Source organism: Tyto alba, unplaced genomic scaffold (assembly GCF_018691265.1).
Source record: "Tyto alba isolate M040663 unplaced genomic scaffold, T.alba_DEE_v4.0 Super-Scaffold_48, whole genome shotgun sequence".
Lineage (NCBI taxonomy): Eukaryota > Metazoa > Chordata > Aves > Strigiformes > Tytonidae > Tyto > Tyto alba.
In genome coordinates, this window is record NW_024881324.1 from 21,378,868 (window position 1) to 21,401,450 (window position 22,583).

The 22,583-nt window shown below is 35.4% G+C and overlaps 1 protein-coding gene across 2 annotated transcripts in view; it reads left to right on the forward strand.

Moving 5' to 3' along the window:
• CDH12 (cadherin 12) overlaps positions 1–22,583 on the forward strand; it is a 382,326-nt gene that overhangs the window by 213,165 nt on the left and 146,578 nt on the right. The window contains exon 3 of one of the 2 annotated variants that reach the window (XM_032991982.2): positions 5,696–6,111. In XM_032991982.2, the coding sequence (XP_032847873.1) occupies positions 5,881–6,111 (231 nt within the window). In that variant the 5' untranslated portion in view covers positions 5,696–5,880. Of the gene's footprint in view, positions 1–5,695; positions 6,112–22,583 lie in introns of those variants that run through there. The other variant, XM_032991983.2, reaches the window with a different exon arrangement.

Genomic DNA, 22,583 nt, shown 5'->3' on the forward strand with positions numbered 1-22,583 from the left:
TAGCTGGTTTTCCATCTGGCATAGATCAACCATTTTACAGTACTGCCAAGTTTATTTAAACCTCTTTGCAGGTAGGAAGATGGTTGTTCTACATTAGCTGTTGTTTCACATCAGCAAAAGACACACTGATAGATTTATGATTAAGGTGGCTGCAGAAATGTTCCCACCATTAGTGCATAATGGATATCCTGTCAGTAAGCAATTTGCCTCCGTTCACGGAGGTGCAATTATCAGCTTTGCTGGACTAAAGACAGTTTTGAGTGCTACATGGAGCTTTAGTGTTTCTTACTTGTCTGCATGTGATAATAGTGCATCTGCAGTCTGATCCAAATAGATACTTCATACAGATCTGTACTGGTTTTGGCTGGGATAGAGTTAATTTTATTCCTAGTAGCTGGTATGGGGCTATGTTTTGGATTTGCATTGGAAACAGTGTTGATAACACAGGGATGTTTCAGTTACTGCTGAGCAGCCTTTACACAGTGTCAAGGCCTTTTCTGCTTCTCACCCCACCCCACCAGTGAGGAGGCTGGGGGTGTGCAAGCAGTTGCGGGGGGACACAGCTGGGACAATTGACCCCAACTGACCAAAGGAATATTCCATGCCATATGATGCCACACTCAACAATAAAACTGGGCAGGAGGGAGAAGGAGGAAAGGGGAAATGTTTGGAATGATAGAGTTTCTATTTCTAAGTAAATGTTTCGCGTGATGGAGCCCTACTTTCTTGGGGATGTCTTGTCTGCCATTGCTAAGTAATGAATTAACTTATTTTACTTTGTTGGCACATGCAGCTTTTGCTTTCCCTATTAAACTGTCTTTACTTCAACCCATGAGTTTTCTCACTTTTACCCTTCTGATTCACTTCCCCATGCCACTGCAAGGGGAGTGAGCGAGTGGCTGGGGGGGGCTGAGCTCCCAGCTGGGATTAAACCATGACAAGATCAAAGATCATTTAGAGTTTCCTTTCAAAGACTTATTTAAATCAGGCCTTATGTACCTAGTAATGATTATAGAGGATGTATGGCTGTCCTCTCTAGAAAGGATAACCTTTGCCAAGCTTGGTGAGGTGATCTGTGTCTGTGGTGCCATGGCTCCCTTTGATTAAAAGTTATGGCAGCATTAATGGCATGTGTCAGTTTTACTATTCCGAAAACATTCTTTTGCTCAGGCTGTTTAGATTAATGGTAGTATAATCTAAGTGAGTATCAAAATTCTTGCAGAAACACCCTTTATACTGTATTTTGTTATTTTCAATAAATAATCTTAGTAGTGGTATTTAATTAATAATTTCTATTTCATAAGTTTCTAAACCTGCCATTTTGGGAACAGAATAAATAAGATCAAGGTTTCTTAATGATCATATTTTAACAGATTGTCCATGCTCACTGCTGGGTCACTTCATTTTTTCAAACTGGGGAAATGAATAAATGTAATCTCAGTGTATAAAAGCATTTGTGGGGATACGTTCATACAGGTTCTCCCTCTGTAGCTCTCTTTATGGGTTAATTAAGTCATGCATAATGGTACTTAAATCTATATAAGATAGTCTGAAGAAATGACTAGCAACAGCCGATCTTGGAAAAAAGCAAGATCTAAGAAAAATCTGGCCTTTTGTACATCCATATTGTATGGGGAAGAGATGCATTGAGGGTGCATGTCTGTGCACAACTCTCTTACTAAAGTATTTCTTCATGAGCATCAGAAGAAATAATTGCTTATAAAATTTAGGAAATATAGTACCTTTCTTATGGTTAAATGTTCTGACTGGATTAATAAATCCTCATCTCCTAGCCTGCATAGCAGTTTTCTGAATAGAGGCATATTTGGGTGGTAGAATTAAATGCCTAATGAGCATATGACAACATAAAAGCACCAAGACAGGTTTAGGCATCCTGGCTATAAGATTAACACGTATCTTAAAAATAAAATGCAAAATAAACACAGACTAAAAGAAATACCAGTCAGCTTTTGAATTGTTGTACAAGTTGCAGCTGTGTTATTAAAAATATTCTATCAGGCCACATCCACCAGGCTTCCTACAAAGCCAGCAATGAAATACTGGGGAAGAAGAGGCATCAGGGGGAGACCCTCTGCCTCAGTTTCCTACTGTTCAAGTGTTACACAGCAGCAAGCTAGAGTGGTTCTCTTGAGTGCTGAAGTACTGGAGTCCCAATTATTGGCATCCAACTTCTGAGATTTAAATAAAAAAAAAATAAAAATTCTTCATGGTGAAAGCTTTCGCAGCTGATGAGGGCATCTGTGTTCTAATCCTGTACAGTAACACCGATTAGCCTTCCATTTTTCTCTTATCCTCCCATTGTTCAGCTTTTTGAAGCTGTAGGGAATGAAGCAGGTGCTGGCATTGCTCTTTCCCATCGCTGCAGCATGCATTCTCAAGGCAGTCTGGGAGGCTGACAGAGAAGGGGTTAAAGATCTCTGTGTTTTGCACTTAGTTACTAACCTTCCAGCCAAGGGGGAATTGTACTCCTTTCATTGATGTCCTTCAATCTCTTTGCGTTACTTTTGGTGCTGTATAACATTTTAAAAGCTCCCTGACTGACAGACGTGGCCGGAGGCAAAGCTCTGCTGGGAGAACTGTAATGTACAGAGCCTCCTCAGCAAAGAGCAATGGTATAGCAGTTAAATTGAACACAGCATGATTTTGGGGGTTGTGAAGCAGTGCAGACTATCCCACCAATTTTTTATGTTGTTTATTTCTAGATCCCATCTATGGCTGGGCACTTCGAAAGGATACTTCGAGTTTGTTCTTTGGTTTTACTTTTTTTCTCTGTTTCGTGTTTACAATTATTTTGCCATAAAAACTAGGCATGCACACTGCAACCATGGATCAAGAGAGACACAGGAATTTGGAATTCTTGGAACTGAATTATGGATAAACGCAGTCTCAACCTGATATTATATACCATTGAATGCATTGAAGGGAGTAGCACAAAAAGTCATGTGAACTGTTAAGTAAAAATCTTGCTAATAGAAATACATACCAGAAATATTAATATTGGGTACAGTTCTCTAATGTGGTAGTGTCCTGTCTTAGTTTCTTTTCTGGAATAAAATCCATAAAAAAGCAAATGATAATGCAGGTGGGACCTTTGTGCCTATTGCACCTAGGGGTATTTTGCTCTGGATGAAAAAAATTGAAATGTCTTGAGCATAACTTAGAAAAATGTTGGGTTTTGGTTTTTATTTAAAAAAAAAAAAAAAAAAAAGGTAATGAGCAGACAGGAGTTCTTCCCTTATTTTTAACCCTTTCCAAAGGTAGAATTAAAACACTCACTTGCACTAGATATCTTTTCACCATATTTTTTTAACTTCTTTTTTATTAAGACCTAAAATGTAGCCTTTCTAATCAGAACAGAAAATCTTGCCCCAAATTTAGAATAGGAAGTACAGTTATTTTTCTAGGGTGTTTTTTAATCTTCTTTAAAATGAGTTAGGTCATCCAGGCACACGATTATAAATCCTTTCTACTTAGATACTTCAGCATACATGTAACAAATAAGAATTACTGTTTATTGTTATTCTGTTTATTGTTCTGTATTTATTGTTATGGATAGTAATAATATTATTCATAAGGAAAATATAACCTTTGGCACTGTTTGAAAATGAAAAATATATATGGTTATGCACTTTACTGTTTCTTCCTTTCTGAGGTCCATATTGTGTCATTGATTTTTAAGCAGAACTCTTTATTGATTTGGTAGAAACTTCTGCTTAAAAATCAATGACACAATATAGACCTAACAAAGTGGTGAATTCCATAGTGATATAAATTGTATTTTTGTTTTTAAAATGTAAAATGCATCCATCTTTAAATCCTACAAATCCTATTCTTGTACCTGACAACCAGCAGACTATAGAGTAGGCTGGCACTTCATTCCTAGATGAGACAGGATTATTAATTTATTCTTATGTCTTCAATCCACAATGGGATTTAAAATCTGTTAGCATAGAACTGTGGCTTATGGAAATGTTAGTTGTCAGAGTACAATTTTGATCACCTTCTATTCAAGTTACTGCACCATGCAGCCTGCCAATCATCCATCCCTAATGAAGAAGAGCCACGGAAGGGAAAGTGTATTCGTTAAACAGATGTCCTGGGCCTTACAAAAGTGTGAGGGTTCAGTTTTCACACCTGCATCAGGGCCAGCATAGGCAAGGATAGATTCATGAAAGACATTATTTCATTCTATTAACAGATCAATAACTTGGAAGAGTGGGGAAAAATAAACACTAAAGTCTTCACGTTGCCTCAATACTTACTGCTGCCAACCTGAAAATGAATGTTGTGTTATTGTTTACCATCTAATTATAAATTCTAGAATAGCTCCATTTGTTTCAGCATGGATTCCATAGATTTAGCAGTTTTCATGGTGTATTTACTGAGGGCTGGGTAACAGCATTTTTAGATGGTGTGGGTGCTCATTTTCACCAGTTTTTATTGATGCTGAATTTGGCATAAAGTTGCAAATGACAGCTGGAGCTACATTTTATTGAACTTGTTTCATATTCCATAATTTTTAAATATTTACATGCCTAATATTTAAATATTTACATCCTTTAGCACTGTCATTTTATTAATTGCAGATAATGAATCAGAACATTTCATAAATACAAAAAGAAAGCACCTCTGTTAATTATACTGTGGCTAGAAAACACAGTATATTTTCCTATCTGTCTTTCTGTTAAAATGCTCTGTGCCGGTATAAACAGAGCAGAGTGAGAGCATAATAATTCCATTAGTTTTTGGGTTTGGGTTTGGTTGTTTTTTTTTTTTTTTTTCCTTGCTCACTGATGGCATTTGGTTGCTACAAGGATCACCAGAGTTTTGTCACCTTGATGTGATAGTTCTGGATGAGCCCTGTAGTTAGTTAGCAGTGATTTATTTTTAATCCTTGTACCTGGCATTCATCAGTATAAATGGATGTCACTATCTTACCCTACTGGCTTCTGTGTTGTTTCATTTTCTACACTGACTGCAGTTCTAACATTTTCTCCATGTATCAGGACTGCATTTTTTAATGTACTTTACAGTAGTCCTGAAGAACTGCACAGCTATCATTTTGATACAAGGCTTGTTGTGAGAAGAGAATGCCAGTCATAGACTTCATATTGTGTGTTGGCAGCTTTGTGGTATTTAGCTGGATGGGCACTATTTGCTGTTTTTTATTTCCTGTGGAATTCATACAAATCTTATCCTCCAGAGTCCACAGGTTCAGTATAAACTTTGTCCAAGTCCACCCACAGACAGAAGGGGGATGCTTCCAAGATGCTTTTCTGGCAGAGAAAACAAACAAAGCGTTCTTGCTCTGGACAGTAGGATGGAACAGTGGGTCCTCTCTTTAATATTTTCTGTGTAAATCAGGAGTAAATATTTTTGTCATCACTGATGGGTAACATTTTTGTCTGATAACTGGGTCATAAAGCAAAGGCTACCAGCCTGTCCTCAGATGGACAAAAAGTTAATACTAAACAGAGCAAGAATGAGCTATTCCTGTAATAACTGTACAGTGTTCTAGAGCAGCTCGGTGCCACAATTAAAATAGCAATCTCTTAAAACTGTGATTCCTAATCTTTTTCTCTGTCTCTAGAAACTAACTAGGTGTGAGAATTTTGATGAAGGCTTCAATGTAATTTTAAGTCATTTGATGTTGCCATGTAAATCTCTTTTATAGGTCCCTTTAGATGGAATTTAATGCAGCAAAAACCTTGTCATCAGAAGGATTAATGCCTGCATTAGCATTTCTGCAATAAAATCAGAAGCTAAGTGGTGGAGGCCACAGACACCTCAAACCTGGATTTCTCTTCTCTGCATTAAGTGCTGGAGTTTTTATTACTTGCTGTAGGGAAGCTGTTGCCAATGCTTACAAGGAACTGCTTATCCCTGCTTCTCTGGGTCCTGTTTGATGGAGGTCTCCTAACGCCACTGCATCCACAACCACAACAGACTTTAGAAGCAGAGCCAAGAGAAAATGTTGTCCCACTGCCAGGGAGGAGGTCATCTGCCCAGCGAGTCAAACGAGGCTGGGTGTGGAATCAATTTTTTGTGCTGGAGGAGTACATGGGTTCCGAACCTCAGTATGTGGGAAAGGTAATTTTTTACTCTTTCTTTAAAAGTTTAAATGACACAGATAAATAGTAAAATGTGCTATAATTGTGTACCCGTTTCTGCCATTTCTGGTAGGGAAAATCTTCTTCAACTGACAGTAGTTCCCTTCGTTCACCCCCTTCACCATTCAGCCTCTCATATACCCACCATAGACATTATTATTTTTAGTGCACAAGTTTATAACATTTACTTTCTACCTGTGTATGTTTATCTTATTTCCTTAACCTTGGTTTTGGAATTAAAAAAAAAAAGAGTTCTGAGCTAAGTTTGTGGTGCACAACTAACTTTAATTGAATCTCCTGTAATAACATAGTTGATTTTTAGCAATGAATGTCAGACTGATATCAGAGATAAGATTTAAACCAGAAATCTAGCCCAGAATGCACAGTCATTTCTGTGATAGGTATGCTTACTCCAAGTCAGTTTTCAGCTAACAAGGATACCTGCTTTTTGCTCTGTTATCTTATGCCTCAGTATCATTTGCTTTTATTTCTGATTGTTCAGAATGTTTTCAAGTATTATCAATATGTTTTATTGCTTCATAATTCAAACTCTTCCATTATAGCTCCGTGTGCAGACATGCACACTCACATATGCAGAGAATTTATGCAATTCTCTCATTATATGACTACTGCTTCTGTAATAGGGCATAAGTAATGTGATAGCCAACTATTCGAGGAGTGACGGGGGTGAATTTAGATAAAAGAGTTTTCCGAAAGGAAAGCTGAAAATGAGACCTGAAAAAAATAATAGCACAGTCTATAATTGGGTGCTATGTATAATTTTCAGTTTAAGTAAAGGCCCTTACTGAATGAAAATAGGAGGTCAGGGAATAATTTCCTGGGTCCCCAAATGCCACTTCCCTAGACAGTGAGATTCAAATTCACCAACCATAAAAATGAAGCATCGTGCTTCAGTTTTTACTTTAATACCATGTTTTAACTTTTTTTAATGTAAAAGCTGGCAACGTGGGTTTTTCTTTCCTAAATATAAATAAAATTCACAGAAAATTAATTTTCCCTCCTACTCTTCCAGGAGACTATTCTGAGTAGAGGATGTATAAATAAAACAGCAAAAGACTACATGTGGTTCACTAGATGATTTGACAAATGAGCCAAAAATATAATGTACTTGGATATTACACATGTAGGCATTAGTATTAAGCACTAAAACATATTAGTCAAAACAGTTTACAAAGCAGTATGTTTATATGTTTATATCACAAAGATAATATAATGAGTTTGTTTTACAGGCTGAAGAGAGGGTGATCACATAATGAAAAATTGCATTTTTGTGATTCCTGGTAGATACAAATTACACTTTCTCGTATCTTCGTTTTGGCCACTTGCTAAAGATGCAAATGAGGACTCTAATCACATTCACTGTTGTAGCACAAGCACCTTGATTGCTGTGCTTTTTACCTGAGAAGACAGAGATGTTATTGCTGCACCACTGTAATTCAGTAGTCTTTATTCATTTATGTAAGATAGTCTGGATAGTCATTTAGAGTGAGATCTAAGCTGCCAAAATAATATTAATTTTGCACAAAATTGGCTATTATCAATACATTTTAATTTGAGCTTATAAGCAACTTCAGAACTAATGGGATATTTTCATTAAGAGTATCACTTATCACATATTTACCTGGCATGTTTTTTAACTGTTAAGACTTTATTCAACTGTTACAAGTTGTGGAAAAGACAGTTTTCAAAAATGAGGAGAGATCTAATTGCAGTGTAGCATGCACAGTAATAATGTTTCTTGGCATAGTATCATATACCACTGTTACCTAATAAATAAATAAAATAAAATATAGAAAGATCTTGGTGGTGAAAGACAAAATAAATTAGGATGTTTAAGTAGTACATCAGTAACATTAAATCAAAAAATCTGCTTCCAGAATAATGCAATTAATTCCAGATTATCTTTTTTCAACAATGTTTACTACCTGCTAATCAGCCTTGTGATATTTCTTAGAACTCATTTTATCTCTATTAACTATTTGCTTCAATATACTTGAAAAAAAAACCTTCAGTTTTTTGACAATTCTTTGCTTAATCACTTTTACAAAACAAAACCCCCAAAAAACAAGATGGATATGTTAGTTTCCCCTTAATGCACTGAATGGGTGAAGTTCTTTAGAGAAATTGTGGGTTTAAATCCAGATAGTGAAAGCCAGGCTTAATATAAATACAAACCATTGTCAACATACTGAAATACACTCAACAGTGGCTAATCAATATCTTTAGATCTTATATAATTTTTAAAAATCACAGAATAGTTTTAAAGTATGAAAAGCAATCGAGTTCTTGACTGACTACAAAAATAAATTCAGTTTATATTTACCAAAATTTAGCTTTATTCTAAAATCATATATTTTCAAAATAATCCTTTTTATACGATTGTGCTATGTTTAAAGTGATATTAATTATATGATAAAGTACAGGATGTTCCATGTGACTTGGAATCATGGAGCATGGAGTTTTTATCTTCTTATTCCAGCCATGATAGCCAGACACAATATAGTGATGTGTGCATTGGTGTTTGTATTACTTATTACAGAACTGCAGCACTAATAATGTCATGGTAATTTATAAATAAAAGTTTAATGTGTCTATTAAATCAGCTGACAATTTCACTAAAGAGTTATGGGTGACTAGTTAATTTTGGAAGCCACCTGTAAGAGAAGGCAGATTTACAGCAATAATGTCAGCTTTTATTTGCCAACACACTTAATTCCTTTTATGTCTGTTTTTAGAAGACCATCTCAAGAAGTGTCAGATTGCAAATCAAAATATCCTTTAGAAACTGATGGGGATTAGTCTAGCTCACAGTTAGAGATCTTGAAATAGTGCTTCATGTTGACACATTAAAAGCATTTAACCTGAATATGAAATCAAAGTTTGGAACATTTGTGCTTGTATAATATGGAAGATCCATAAATATCCACCAGATTACCAAAAATAGCCCCCCATTAGTAAAGACCCACATAAGCAGACCCAGGCTAAAAAGCAAGATTGGAATATGGTGTTTCCCAATAACCCATGAAAATTTAAGGGATACTGGATGGTTTGCTTTAAAAGAAGGCTTGTTCATGTACTTACTTTGCTGTGCTTTATGTGTTTTCCTGCTACTGTAAAGTTTCAAAAGGTCAGGCAAAACAGCACATGTGTGGATTAAGATAAAAAAGTTCATGATTCTTTTTTTGTGCCAAAGCTCAGTCCTCAGTGAATGGTGACAGAAATCATCAGTTTCAGAATCCTCAAGCATGGCCGTGTCCCGACACAGTTTAGAACTGTCAACAAGATAGCAGTTTTAATTGCACTTATGCAGCAGTAGTTCAAGGGGGTACAACCCCACCAGAACATTATAAATCATGCTGTAAACTTCCTTTATTGTTGTGTTTCAGTAGAGACATGCAGAGGCAGCATAATAAAATAAAAGTTCAAGAGAACAGAATAGATGAGAACCGCATAGGTTCTTCATCATCAAGATAATACTAACAACATTTTTTAGTTGTTATACATGTAGCATGTTTCCTTTTATGTATGTGTGTCTTTACATTCCTACTGTGTAAATGCATTACAGCTTCCTTGTGTTGTACACCTGCACAGTTGCTCTTAGTAAGGATTTTTGCTGGCTGTCCTCAAGCTTGCAGAGACAGGCATGTGATAACTTGTACTGGATACAGACTGGGTGCATAGGAAAAGATTGCAAAGTCCTCATCAAGGTAATGGCCATTTCTCTTCTGTTTTCCAGTGTGAAAAAAACTCACTATTCTCACCTTGCCAGATATTATCTTGATAAAGAATAACCTACACATTTTGCAACATTTTGTTCCTTAAACCTGTGTTGCATTATACATGCTCACATAAAAACTACTACAGGCATTTTTTTGTTATGATCCCCACCAGCTGAAAAATGTAAGTCATGACTACCCTATGGCAGTACAGATTGCATGTAACAATATGGCATTTGTCCTCTGACTTGGTCCTGAGAAAACCTCATCATCTTCAGAGGTTTCCCCATATATCAAGGCACAAACAGTGCCGATTTGGAGGAATCAGGGCTCTATATCTATGACCAGAACAGAGTGCTTTTCTGAAACCTAATAATTTACCCTCTGCATCTGAAATATGAGCATAGAATTCATTTATGTATTTTATAGTGCATATAGTTTTTAAAACCATAGATAATTTTTAATATAATAAAATCAGTGTTGACCACCTTCCATCAGGCTTAAATCAACAATATTTTCCCTCTTGGGTGAAAGACTTGATGATAGGACAGTCCGTGAAGCAAATTTTGCACTGCTTGTGCAGAATCTGATCTCAGACAAAATGATTTACAGTGCTGTGGTTATCATTTTGGTGTTATGCACAAGCACTGAGTTAACTTGAAAGAAAAAATAAAGGAAAAGAAATGCATGTAGTGAATTTGAAAGCTACTGCCCTGTGAAGAAAAAAAATAACAATTATTAAGTCTCTGTTTATAACTGTACCCTGATTAAAGTGATTTTTTTAAAAAAAATATACTAGATATCTGCTAAGAAGATCACAATAATATTTCATTTAAAGCTGTCATAAGGGTTTTTCCTACCTTATCAGATTCTGTGGCTATGACAGAAATCACAACAGTAGAGAGAGACCTGTATATCATTTTCATTAGATATTTGCACAGTACCATCGTCAAGGAGATAAGAGTTGCTTCAGGGACCACTGCTAGTAATGTGTTAATTGACTCCCATGATGCAGGACATCACAGTTACTCATTTCTGGATGATTTTAATATGAAAGATCTTGCAAATAGTAATTATAAGAATGAGCTTGTTCAGTACATCTTTAAACACCACAGGAATTCATATACCCACCTCTGTCTGCAGACATCACAGTGAAATTCTTGCTGGGCCTTAGTGGTCCTTAGATGATAATTTAAACCACGATCAGGAATGATCATGTTAGCCTGGCTTACTAAACTGACTAACTGAGTTTATACCATGCGCATTTTCAAGTAAAAGCATTGTCACAATTTATTACAGATAAGAAAATTGATGAGGAGAAATTAAATTGTAAAAAAAGTGTAAGAGGAATCAGGACTGGGGGCAGAACTCCAGACTTCTTATCTTGCTGTGTTGAGCCAAGACCTTTGTCTCTCTCGCTTATGTCTGACTGGTGAAAAAAGTGATGACTTTAAAAGCTTTGCATCCTGTATATTGCATAAAGTATGTGAGACACAAAGCAATTTTGACAGCTACACATGAAAGTGTGAGAAGGAAGTGGAACGATGGAAACACAAAACTCCCCATTAGCATGTCAGACTTTCATTTAATGTTTACTTTTGTAAACTTATTTTTTTATGGGGTGTATAAAGACGTAGTTTTATTGACATATGTGGTAGAGATGAGCAACTTACAACAGAAGTTTTCTTATTGATCTAGTGGCTTCGTTTGTTTATTGATTTACTTAAGTAACTCATAGCAAAAAAATTAGAAGCAAAATGCTGTTGGTAGCAACACTTTTTGCCTGTGGTCCTTGCATTCATGAAAATTATGTGAGGTATTTGGAGAAGAAACAAAGTTGAGAACTATGTTTTCATTGATTACATGAGAGAGGAGAAAGAACAAATTCAGAATGAAGGGAGGTCAAAATAAAAAGGAAGGATCAACTTCTTGAGCTGTAACCCACATTTTAGGGGATGTAAGAGGTTGTGGTCATTGTGTTGTGGGCTGTACTGCCCAAGAATTCAGCAATCACTGTAGGAGACAAAGCCTGCAGAGATGGTCCTGTTATCATGAAGGCACCAGCTCTCACAAGACCTCTGAACACAGCTGAGTGGATGGTGCTACCATGTGTCTGAAGCTTATGTTGTCAACACAGATGGAGCTTGTAGAAATTGAACTGCTAAGTAAAAACCTTCAATCTATTGTAGTTTTATTTGGAATGTTTTTTGTATAAAAGGAGTCATCTGGGCAGGAGGTTCATTTGAACGAGGAAATAAGTGAAATGGTAGTTTAAAAAAAGATTTATAAATTGTTTTGAAGGACTTGGGGCAGATGGACAAACCAAAACGTAGTGTCCTCTTTTAATCCAAGTGAATTTGAAGATTTTATATATGTTTAATCTAAATCTGGAGTTTGGCTGAGAATTGCTGACTCAGCTGGCAGCCTTGGATTTAGTGTTTCTGATACTCAGATCAGACACAGGCATGTATTATATATGTCAGTAACTCAAAACTGAATTTATACCAAGTGAATCATTAGATCATCAATTAAAATTGAACCAAAGGAGACACCGCTTGAGATCATGAGATGTCCTTTCTGAAAGATCATGAAAATGTCACGTAAGAAATTAAATAGAATTCACCACATAGCAAGTGTAGAACAGTATTAAATGCCTGTTGCCATTCCTGTAACTGGATATCAATGTGTAAACCAAAGTAACAAGGAGGTTCAGAAACGGAATAAAAGTTATGATTGCTGCAACGTCAGGTGTTAAAAAACAAGGGGATAGCATAAACAAGGCAATAGCATAATACCTCACTCAAAAATGCTACAAAGTTATACATTCTCAGAAGAAAACGTGAAATTATAGAAATATTAATGAAAGAATTGTTAAATGATAGGAGACTGGTTTAAAGCTCAGGATTTCATATCTATGAGACAGATTGTTTTTTCAAAATATGTACTTTTTTTTTTCTTTTGATGATTTTGGAAGGATGCTGATTTGGTATAAAAACAGTATTTGCAAAAAAAAATAATTAGAACAGCAAGTTTCAGAAATTTGAATTTATAAAATTTGTTTCATAATTCCACTTAAAACTTTTAATAAATATAATTAAAATCTGAATATTGACATTATTTCAATTAACTTTCTAATAAAATGCACAGAATTATTTATGTTTTATAAAAAAAAATAGAATTCAAAATAATCAAATTTGAAAAAAATGTATTAGTATAAAATAAAATTTATTTACAAAATCCAAACTTCGATTAATTTTTTTTCAAATATAATAATAAATATCCTGAAACAATAACATTTTTACAGGAAAAATCAATCAATTATTAACTAAGTATGCTCTTCAAGAAAAAGAAAAAAAAAATTTACTGTCAGGTGTCCTGCACCAACCTATAGGAGAAGCAAAAATGGTAGAAGATTATCCCATTTTCAACCACTGTAGCTAATATCTTTATATGTAATATCTATCAAGGTTTGATAGTCTGGGACCTGAGAGCTTTTTCATAGCAGACATGTTAGGTTGTGAAACTCCTGTGCTTCAGAAGTGTATATATGAAACCACAATTTGTAACTCTCATCTGATATGGAAAGCAATGGAGTCAGAGAAGGTATTGGTTTTATGGCACATACCATTGCCCCCTCCCTCACCCACCTCCATGTCCCACAGGCTGTAAATGACCTGTCTCTCCGCTCCCTCTAGAGATAACCATCCCCTAATCCTTCTTTCTGTCTCCCCATACCTGACATCCACTCTGCTGCAAAATCTACAATCGCTTTACTCTATATAGAGAGTCTGTTACATATCCAGTTAAATTCTGAGCAATGAACCCATCTTATAGTTAATTTTGAACTCAACAGATTCTCTTCTGATTTGAAATAGACCTTGTGTGCCCAAAAGCTTTCTTACATTTTCTACACATGTTGGAAATCTAATCAAATGAACTGCTTTCATAAATGATCCTTGTATTCACTATGTAATAATTTATACATAAACCAGATTAAATTACATTTTTTCCACCTGGGAAAAAACATGCAAAAAACCCAACATGAATGAAAAGCCAAAAAAGATTTTAACAAAGAAAAGTGGAATGTGACAAAACTAAAACTGAGGAAATAATATTGCATAAAAATAAACAAATATTACTCAGATGTTGACAGTAGTGGAAAATATTTTTGTTATAGCAATACTATTGTGTAGTTGTCTCTCTGTTGCCACTTGTTCCAGAACATTTACTCAATCTAAATATAGATTATAAAATCCTAAATAATCCAATAATATTGCAGAGTCCTTTACAATCCAGAGATTATGCTCTTTCTAAGGGTAGAAGATGATCTCGAGCATAAAAACAATCTGGCTGAAAATTGCCCTTTTCTTTACAGGGTTATTTTTAAACTCTGATAAATTCCTTGGTTTAGTTCACTGTGTGGTTCCATAAGCATGTGTTCTATGACCACTGCATGAAAGTGATATATATGTTATAGTGCTATATAGGCAAGACAGGATGACTAAGGAGAAAGGAACTTAAGTTGACACTGCTGGATGGCATTTCCCTCACCCACCCAGCCTGGGGGCTGATAGCTCATGAAAGGTGAAAAAGGAAGGAGCAAAGTTGAAAGACATAATAATGAGTGAAGAAAATGCCCACCATCATCGACACGGGCTGAAAGTAAACCTAATGCAGTTTTAATTATTAATTACTAGTTTAAATTTAATTTTCTTCTGGAGAAGGTTTTGTTTCATAAGTACATGTAGAAAAAAACCCCACCCTGTTGATTCTTGCTGCACTACAAAATAGAAAAGGGATAGGAGAAAACCAGGTTGAAATAGAATAAATGGAATAAGATTTAGAGAAATAATGCAAGAAGTAAGATGGCAAGAGAGAGCAGTTTCATACAAATTCAGAAATTGTAGCAATAAAGGTGTAGATAGACAGTGATGGAGGCAGTCAAGTACCTTGTCCTTTTAGAACTGGCAGGACTGCTGCCGCTGCAGTCGGAAAGCAGGATTGCAAAGGGTGCCCCGTACACGACAGCACAGTGTGCAAACTGTTCTCTCACTGCACTAACTTTTCCCATCAGCTAGTTAAACGTTGGCATTCTTTTTTCTCTAGGTTCACATACCTGTACTTCACTGTATTCTGAAATTATTGGCTTCACTGATAGTAGCCATAATGTTATAGATTGAGCTGGGGCTTATGTTGTTTAACACGATCATAAATGATCTGGGAAAGGGTGTGAATAACCAGATGACAGTGTTTGCTGTTCATATTAAGCTATTCGAGTTAGTAAAGACAAAGGCCGAATGGAAAAAATGGGAAAAGGACCTTGTGAAACAGGATTCAGATAAGAGATTAAATTTTATATAAGGTGGTACATACTGGGGGACGAGGGGAATAATTCTACCTTCATTAATAAAATGTTGTACTCTGAGGAAACCATAATGTCTCTCAAATGAGATTTTGATTTATAATAGCTGTATGCACATTTTCTCAGTGTGTGGTGAATGCCAGAAAAGCAAAGGGGATGTTAAAAATTCTTAGCAGCAGCAGAAGAAAATAAATGTCATTAATACAGCTTTGTATCTAAATTTCTGGTAAACCTGTATCTTCCACACTGAATTATTTATCTCTGGTCTCAAAGAGGACATATGTCCCAAAGAACTGGGAATAGTACAGAGAAGGATACAAAGGCAATCAGTACCTTTGGACTGACTCCTCAGTAAGGAATGACTAAAATGGGTTTCCTTAGACTGGAAAAAAAACAAAGAGGAGAAGATATGATAAGGGCTGAACACTTACTCTATACATGACTGTGGCTATACTTACTGTCCTGTTAGCTGAGGGACTGAGCCTGTGCTGCAGCTTGTGTACTCAGTTTTCCGTGCTGCCTGGGTGATTCTCTCTCTGCCTCCAGGTGAGAGGGAACCATCTCAATGTGTGCTCAGACCAGCTTGGGGATGGGAGGGGACTTAATCAAATGCAATCAAACCTCCCAAGCAAGCTTGTCATCTACATGCAGCACAAATGTGACAACCCTTGAACTGCAGTGGTACTTGCACTCAAGCCCAAACTCAAACATGGCTGCAAAAGATAGACAAGTAGAAAGTGCAAATATTGCCATATGTCTTCTTGCTGTGATGTTTTTATCTTTTTATATCAATCTTATGCCATTCTTAGAAAATTCAATAGGTCATTTAAATCATACTTTGCAATCTGCTTCATGAAACTAAAATGACCTCTTAAAGTGGATAAGAATTGAAATTATGCCATGTTAGTCTGACTGCTTGATAAGCTAAAAAGGAAAAAGTAAATGAAAGGAAGCTTTTGTTATACCTTCTGCTTTATTTCTGTGGAAGGAGTCCTTGTTTATCTTTCATACTCAAAAACCTTCAGAGTTCTTTATATGTTTGCATACAGTCTTTATACATAAAATGATTACCACGTAAATTGAAGTAGACTAGATGTTTTATGTGCTGCTTGAATAATAAGAATTTAGGCCTAGCAGGAATGTGTACACCAGCCTTTTGATTTCTCTTTGCTTCTCTGGTTCTTCAAAACTGCTTTCCTGGTGCTCAGATCCACTTGGCCTTTAAAGAAGCTTAAGGTGAGGCAAGATGAGAGAGAATTTTCTCTTCCAATATCTTAGAGGATAATGTCAATGTGTTTTAAATACTAAAGACTTTTCTCTGTGACTATGGCAGTGAGTAAACCATAGTCCCTAGCGATGACTCCATGCCATTCAGCAGAGGTTATTCTATTCAATTTTTTCTGGTGGTATTGCTTTTCAGCAGTGATATCTGAGTAAGCTGTAATCACAGCTGATTACAAGTCTTTTTTTTTTTTTTTTTTTTTTTTCCATGTATCTTGGTGTTGATGTAGAATTACTCTGTAGAAGACAGTACCATTTCTTAGTGTTTCATAACAAAGGAACTAAAGACATTTTCTTTGGGGTATCAAAATACAGATTTGGATAGTTAACAGTTGTTTTGTCAAAACCCATCAGTTTATAGATATTTATGTATTATGGCTTATGTGAATCAAGAATTATTAAAAATTACAGGGCAGTCTAATTGCTCTAACATGGTTTTACTCATTGTAGACCTGAAGCATAAACTGTCAAAGAGCAAGCCAAGAAAAAAGATGTAATTGACGTGATTAGTGCAATGTATATCTTCTAGAATCTGAGAGCACTTTTTCAGCACTATCATATAAGCCAGTTAATAACTCCTGCTTGTCAAATCCAGCTGTATCAGTCCAACAGCAGGTAACTGCTTCTAGTTTAACCCTAATTGATGCCAGTAGTAGAATCCAAGAAAAAAAATCAATGTGTGTTTACAGAATCAGGAGATTTTTGTGTAAGCCTAATGAATTCTGGCAGACAGCATTTATGCAGTTTAAGAACTGTAATAAGGATGCTAAAAACTTGAAACACTGACCAGTTTTACTGAGAATTTCTGTTCAGTAAAGGTATGTGTTACTGTGGCATTTTAAATAAGTACATTATTTACTTCTTTTGAGTAATTTCTATGCTGATAGACTAACTTGTTATTATAAAAAAAGTTAAAGGGCAATACCACACTTGTTATCTATGTTAGAAAGAATAATTTTGGCTTTTTCACATAGCAAAACACAGAACCAAAAATAAAATCATCTTTCATGTGGGACACAAACAAGATTGGTTTACTTTATTTACCATTTTGACATGTTCATTACAATGCTTCATTTGCCATGTATGAAAGCTATTGTAAGATGTGGTTCTCAATTGCACTTACTACATCATTCCTTCTTTGGCAAGCTGAATGTAAAATTCTGCCAGATGAGCCTGGTAGCAACTATCACATAAATTTATTACCCAGGGTATTAAAATTAGATATATTGTCAATTTAAAAAATAAATTGATGTATAACCTATTCTTTTGTTTTGGAAGAACTTTTTTTTTTTTTATTTTTTAATAAATCGTAATTGATCTTACGAAAAATTAATTGTTCTGTCCTCTACATTTATTGTCATCTCTATAATGTGCTGTGATTCAGACAGGTGCTTTTATGGGCCTCATCACTAAGGCATCTGAACATCACAGTGATAGTTCTTGCAGTGGCGTGAGGCAAGAAAGTATTAGCTCTCTTCCATAAGTAGGGACTTGAAGCACAGGAAAGACTGAATGACTTGTCAGAGTAATTATCAAGATTATATTGAAATCCTAGAGAGTAGAAAGTCAATCCTTCTGATTTTTTAATTATTGTAACAAGGGTTTTTAATATAAATAGTGTTCTATAGTTTGATATTGTCTGAATTGATAAGTAAGGAGTTCTGGCTACACTGAACAACACAGTAACTGAGAGAACTGGGCAGATCTACCTACCTGTATGAAATAAAGGATTACTGATTAAATTTCTCTACATCCAGCCACTGCAATTCTCTCTAGATTAAATCGTTAACTTCCAAGTCCTTTCCTAGCCTTGACGTTGATAATGTCAAATTTGTAACGGCAAGGTGAAGTAAGCTTAAGGGAAAGACAGAAGGGGAGAAAAGGGCAGTGCTGTCAATTCCTCGCTAGCCTACTGTGTTCATGGATCATCAGATGATGATGAAATTATTAAAAGAACAGAGAAAACAGACAATCAGAAATATTGTGCTCATAATAATGTATCTGCATTATGTTTTATGCTTCTTCACTTGTGTTCCTTGGAATAGTTTGTTAATGTATTTCTTTGGGGAGCCCAACCCCAGAGACTGATTCTGAAGTAATGGGTTCCTCAGTGTATTAAATAATTCTGATAGGCTGCTCATTTTCCTTAATTATCTCTAAGTACCAGTAGTTAAAAACTTGTAAAAAAATAATGATATAAGCAATTGTCCTATTGGCATTACTTTTTCTACGGGCTAAAAGAGATAAGAGGAAATGTGTAGTGAATTTTATGCATTATACATTTTATTCATTATACAGATAATTCTGTATTATTGGGGAAAAAATAAAATGGTATTATCTGGGGGAAAAAAAGCCCACAACCCTTCTGCCCAATATCCATGAGACAGGAACCAAAGATTCTTTCATTCTGTGTGTTTGTGTGGGCTCTATTGCTGTGCTTGTTAATGATGGACAGTTGGTATGCTGTGAGTTAGATAAATATGCAGAAGTTTTTTGCTTCAGTAGTGTTACTTTCCAGTAATATATCTCAAACTGAAGGAAAAAAGTAAGTTACGAAGATAAACATAGGTAAAAATATGCAAGGACTTTGCAAAGCCACTGACATTGTATCATGATCATGTATTTAAATAGCCGAAAGTCATTTATAGTCTTAATATTCATGAGTGTTATAAACTAAAGACAAGATGAACAAAGACCTAAAGAAATGCCTACTAAGAAAGATAATGGTAACATTTGTCTAAATGCTGCCAATACCTCACATATTTTGACAGATTTTATTAAGACAAATCCTTTTCAGAAAATTGATCTTCAGATTCAGGAATTGTAAAGTAAATTTTATTTTTTCTTTTAATTCCAGTTTGCTTCACATTATGCCACCACTAATTTTATAACCAGCTGATGAGAGCTGTATATCTTTACTTAAAGAGAAATTACCTTTGTTTGCAATACAAATATAAACTAAAACCCACTTCTGTTTTGATCTGTGTCCAAAAAATGAATTGGACCTTTCTTAAAATATTCTTTTTAGTCTCTCAAAATAAAGAAGTGGGTATTATCCTTCTTCAATACTGAAGTCCTGGCCATGTTTCAGAGTTGTGGCATTGTGCATTACCTGATAGCTGGCAAATCTCCATGAGTGTTTTCCTCCTGATCTGAAGTGCACTTTTGAGGCAAATATCTTGATTATTCAGACTTACTGTACTTTTGTTCACATCAGGACAGGTTTTGGAGTATACAAACTAGATCACTTCTGGATAAAAATGAGCCAAGAGGATGCACTATATGAATTGGCACTTAATCCATCAAACCAGATGAGATCTTGTCCACAGCAAAAAAACCCTGAGGTATATTTATTGTGGGCATCATTCCTCATCATCAGCTGCTTCAGATCCACTCTTACTGGTTCACATTACTTGCTAACATAGGTACAGCTTGTGTCTAATAAAAAATAGATCTGCAGACAGTACCCAAAGCAAGGTGAGTGCTGGCATGTTTAGTCAGACCTCTTTCCCTAAATATTAATTAAATTTTCCAATCCTTTTAAGAAGAGCAGAAGTGATTTATACAGTCAAGTGTCCAAAGATGAAGTTATATAGAATAGTAGTATAAAGTAGGAGAGTATGATCTTAGTTTTAGAGTAGCTCTTTGTGGTATTTATATTAAGATTTATATTTATACAATTTATATGCATAAATATGTAATTTTCATGCTTGTAATGTACATCTCTCATAGTCTGTAATCCTTGAAAAGTCTAGGTACTAGAAAACAAGTCTTTACATGGTTTGCACAAAATCAGAGCAGAGACAGGCTGTTGAGTTAGTTAGAAGCAATAAGCTTCCAAGGTACAGAGGCAAGAAAAGTGCCTGAGCGAAAACTTTCATTGCTTGCTTATGTGTATATTGTGCTGTGTGGCTGAATCACTTTTTAAACAAGTAACCCCTAAATTATATTCATGGAGTCTAGTATACATATATATGTGTGCCTAGTATATATATGTGTGTGTGTGTATGTATATACGTATATATTCACAAAAATGTCTGTGACTTGCATGTGAAGTCTACAGGGGATTGCAAGTACAAAACAAAGCCTGAGTAAAAGTTATATTTGCTCATGTTCTTTCTTTTTTGGTTATATTTCTGTGTTATTTGTGTGAGAACATGTTCAGCCATTACTTTTCACAAGGTGTGAGAATAACATGCAAAGAACAATAAAATGATGAGACAGATCAAATTTATGTTGAAGTCACGGAGAGATTTCCATTTTAATAAATTTTGACTTGATCCTAATTGATTGATAAGACAAAGCATGGAACAGGCAATGCAAAGTTACAAGAGTCATGACAGAGAAATTAAAATTTATTTGTTGAGGTATTTGGTTTAGGAAATGCAGTCTATTTAAATAGATTATTTCAGTGCAATAATGAAAGATAGCATAAAGTCTAGTTATTTTTTTTTAAATGGAAAGAAATTTAGAATAGTCCAGCTCAAAAATTAATTTTTCAAGAGAAAAATTTTAGTGTGAAAAAAAGATAAAAGGAGTTATGAAGAAAAGAAGTAATTTTCTAAATGGTGGTTTCTGCTCTTAACAGTATATGTATTCCTGTGAAGGTCAATACTTTCTCCTGAATATGTGCTCATGAAAATATTCACTGTAATTTTTTCTAAACTACAAAAATTAATATTTCACAACTTTTTATATATGAAAGAGATGAGAAAGGATGCATACATTATTCAAAATTTGTGATAGAGAAATCTTGTACGTAAAATGCAGTCTAAAATGCCATCTTTTTTTTTTCCTTTAAGATTCTCATAAAATGCATATTTTTAAAATGCTTGGCTATGTAAAATTAACTTGCCCTTTCTATTGGAAACATTTGATAGCTGTTTTGCAACACCCATTAGTAATGCATGTGATTTACACGTTTGATATTTTTTTTTCTTTTTATCCTTTTTCCTCAACCATGTCTCACCAGGAGAACTACTCTAAAACAAGCATATGGAAAACATGTGGGTCTATGTGTGTGTAAAACCAGCAGCTGGGGAAACTTCATTTGATTATTTACTTTTGTTCTGGTAAATGATCCTGATTTTCTTCTCATAGGCCCTCTAGTTCCACTGTCTTGACCTTTAGTATTTTCATCCTTGAACCTTTATTGAGTTGACCCAGTTTCATATGGAAGGAGGACAAGTTTGCTTTAGGTGGTGTTCTCTGTTGAGATCATCATTTTTGCTCTTCTGCAGAATCAGCTGGAATTACTGGGATTCATGATTTCTTCATGAAACTTCAGTGTTCCCAGCTGAAGATGTACAAAGTTAGATTATTCTGCTTCACTCCTCTGATCTTTGTTTGCCATTCTGTGGCTTGAATTAAAAGCAAACTTAATGCTCATCAACAGCTAAAATTGTTCTGGAAGACAGCTAAAAGATAGAGTACTTCCATTAAAGCCACTACATTTTCACTGAATTCTGTTTACAAATTGTACCATTGAGCTACCTTGTACCGTTCTATTTCTTTGTTTCTCTTCCTCTAAGTAGGGTTGGTAATGCCCTCTGTAAATTGATGTACAGTTATCATCTGAAGCTCTTACATGAACATGGGTTTGTAGAACATGAACATCATTAATTACTTGTGTCAAGGTCCATAATACCTCAAGGACTTTGACAGTGTGTTTCTACTCAAATCCTATATACACCCTGCAGTACTGATATGTGCTGCTAATTTGCTGTTGCCATGACTAGTTTATTACTTTGCCTGTCCACAGGGGAAAATGCTTTTCACAGCAGGCGGTACTGCTCAGCAAGGAAATGTAGTTCTTGTGGACCAGGTGGAGAAAGAGCTGGTGCCTGATTCCCTGGCAGCATGACACAGTTACTTCTGCTGTGGGAGAGAGGTGGTTGTAGCAGCAGGATCAGCCCACAAAACGCAGTCGGTAATACTAGGAGAAGAAAGGTTTATTTGCACTTTCGGGAAGTCAGCTGGAAGCACCTTACAACCTTCCCTCAGTGTTTCTGGTGCATCTGTGTTGCTGTGCTAAGGAGGGATGTATGTTAGAATGCTGCACTACAGTCAAAG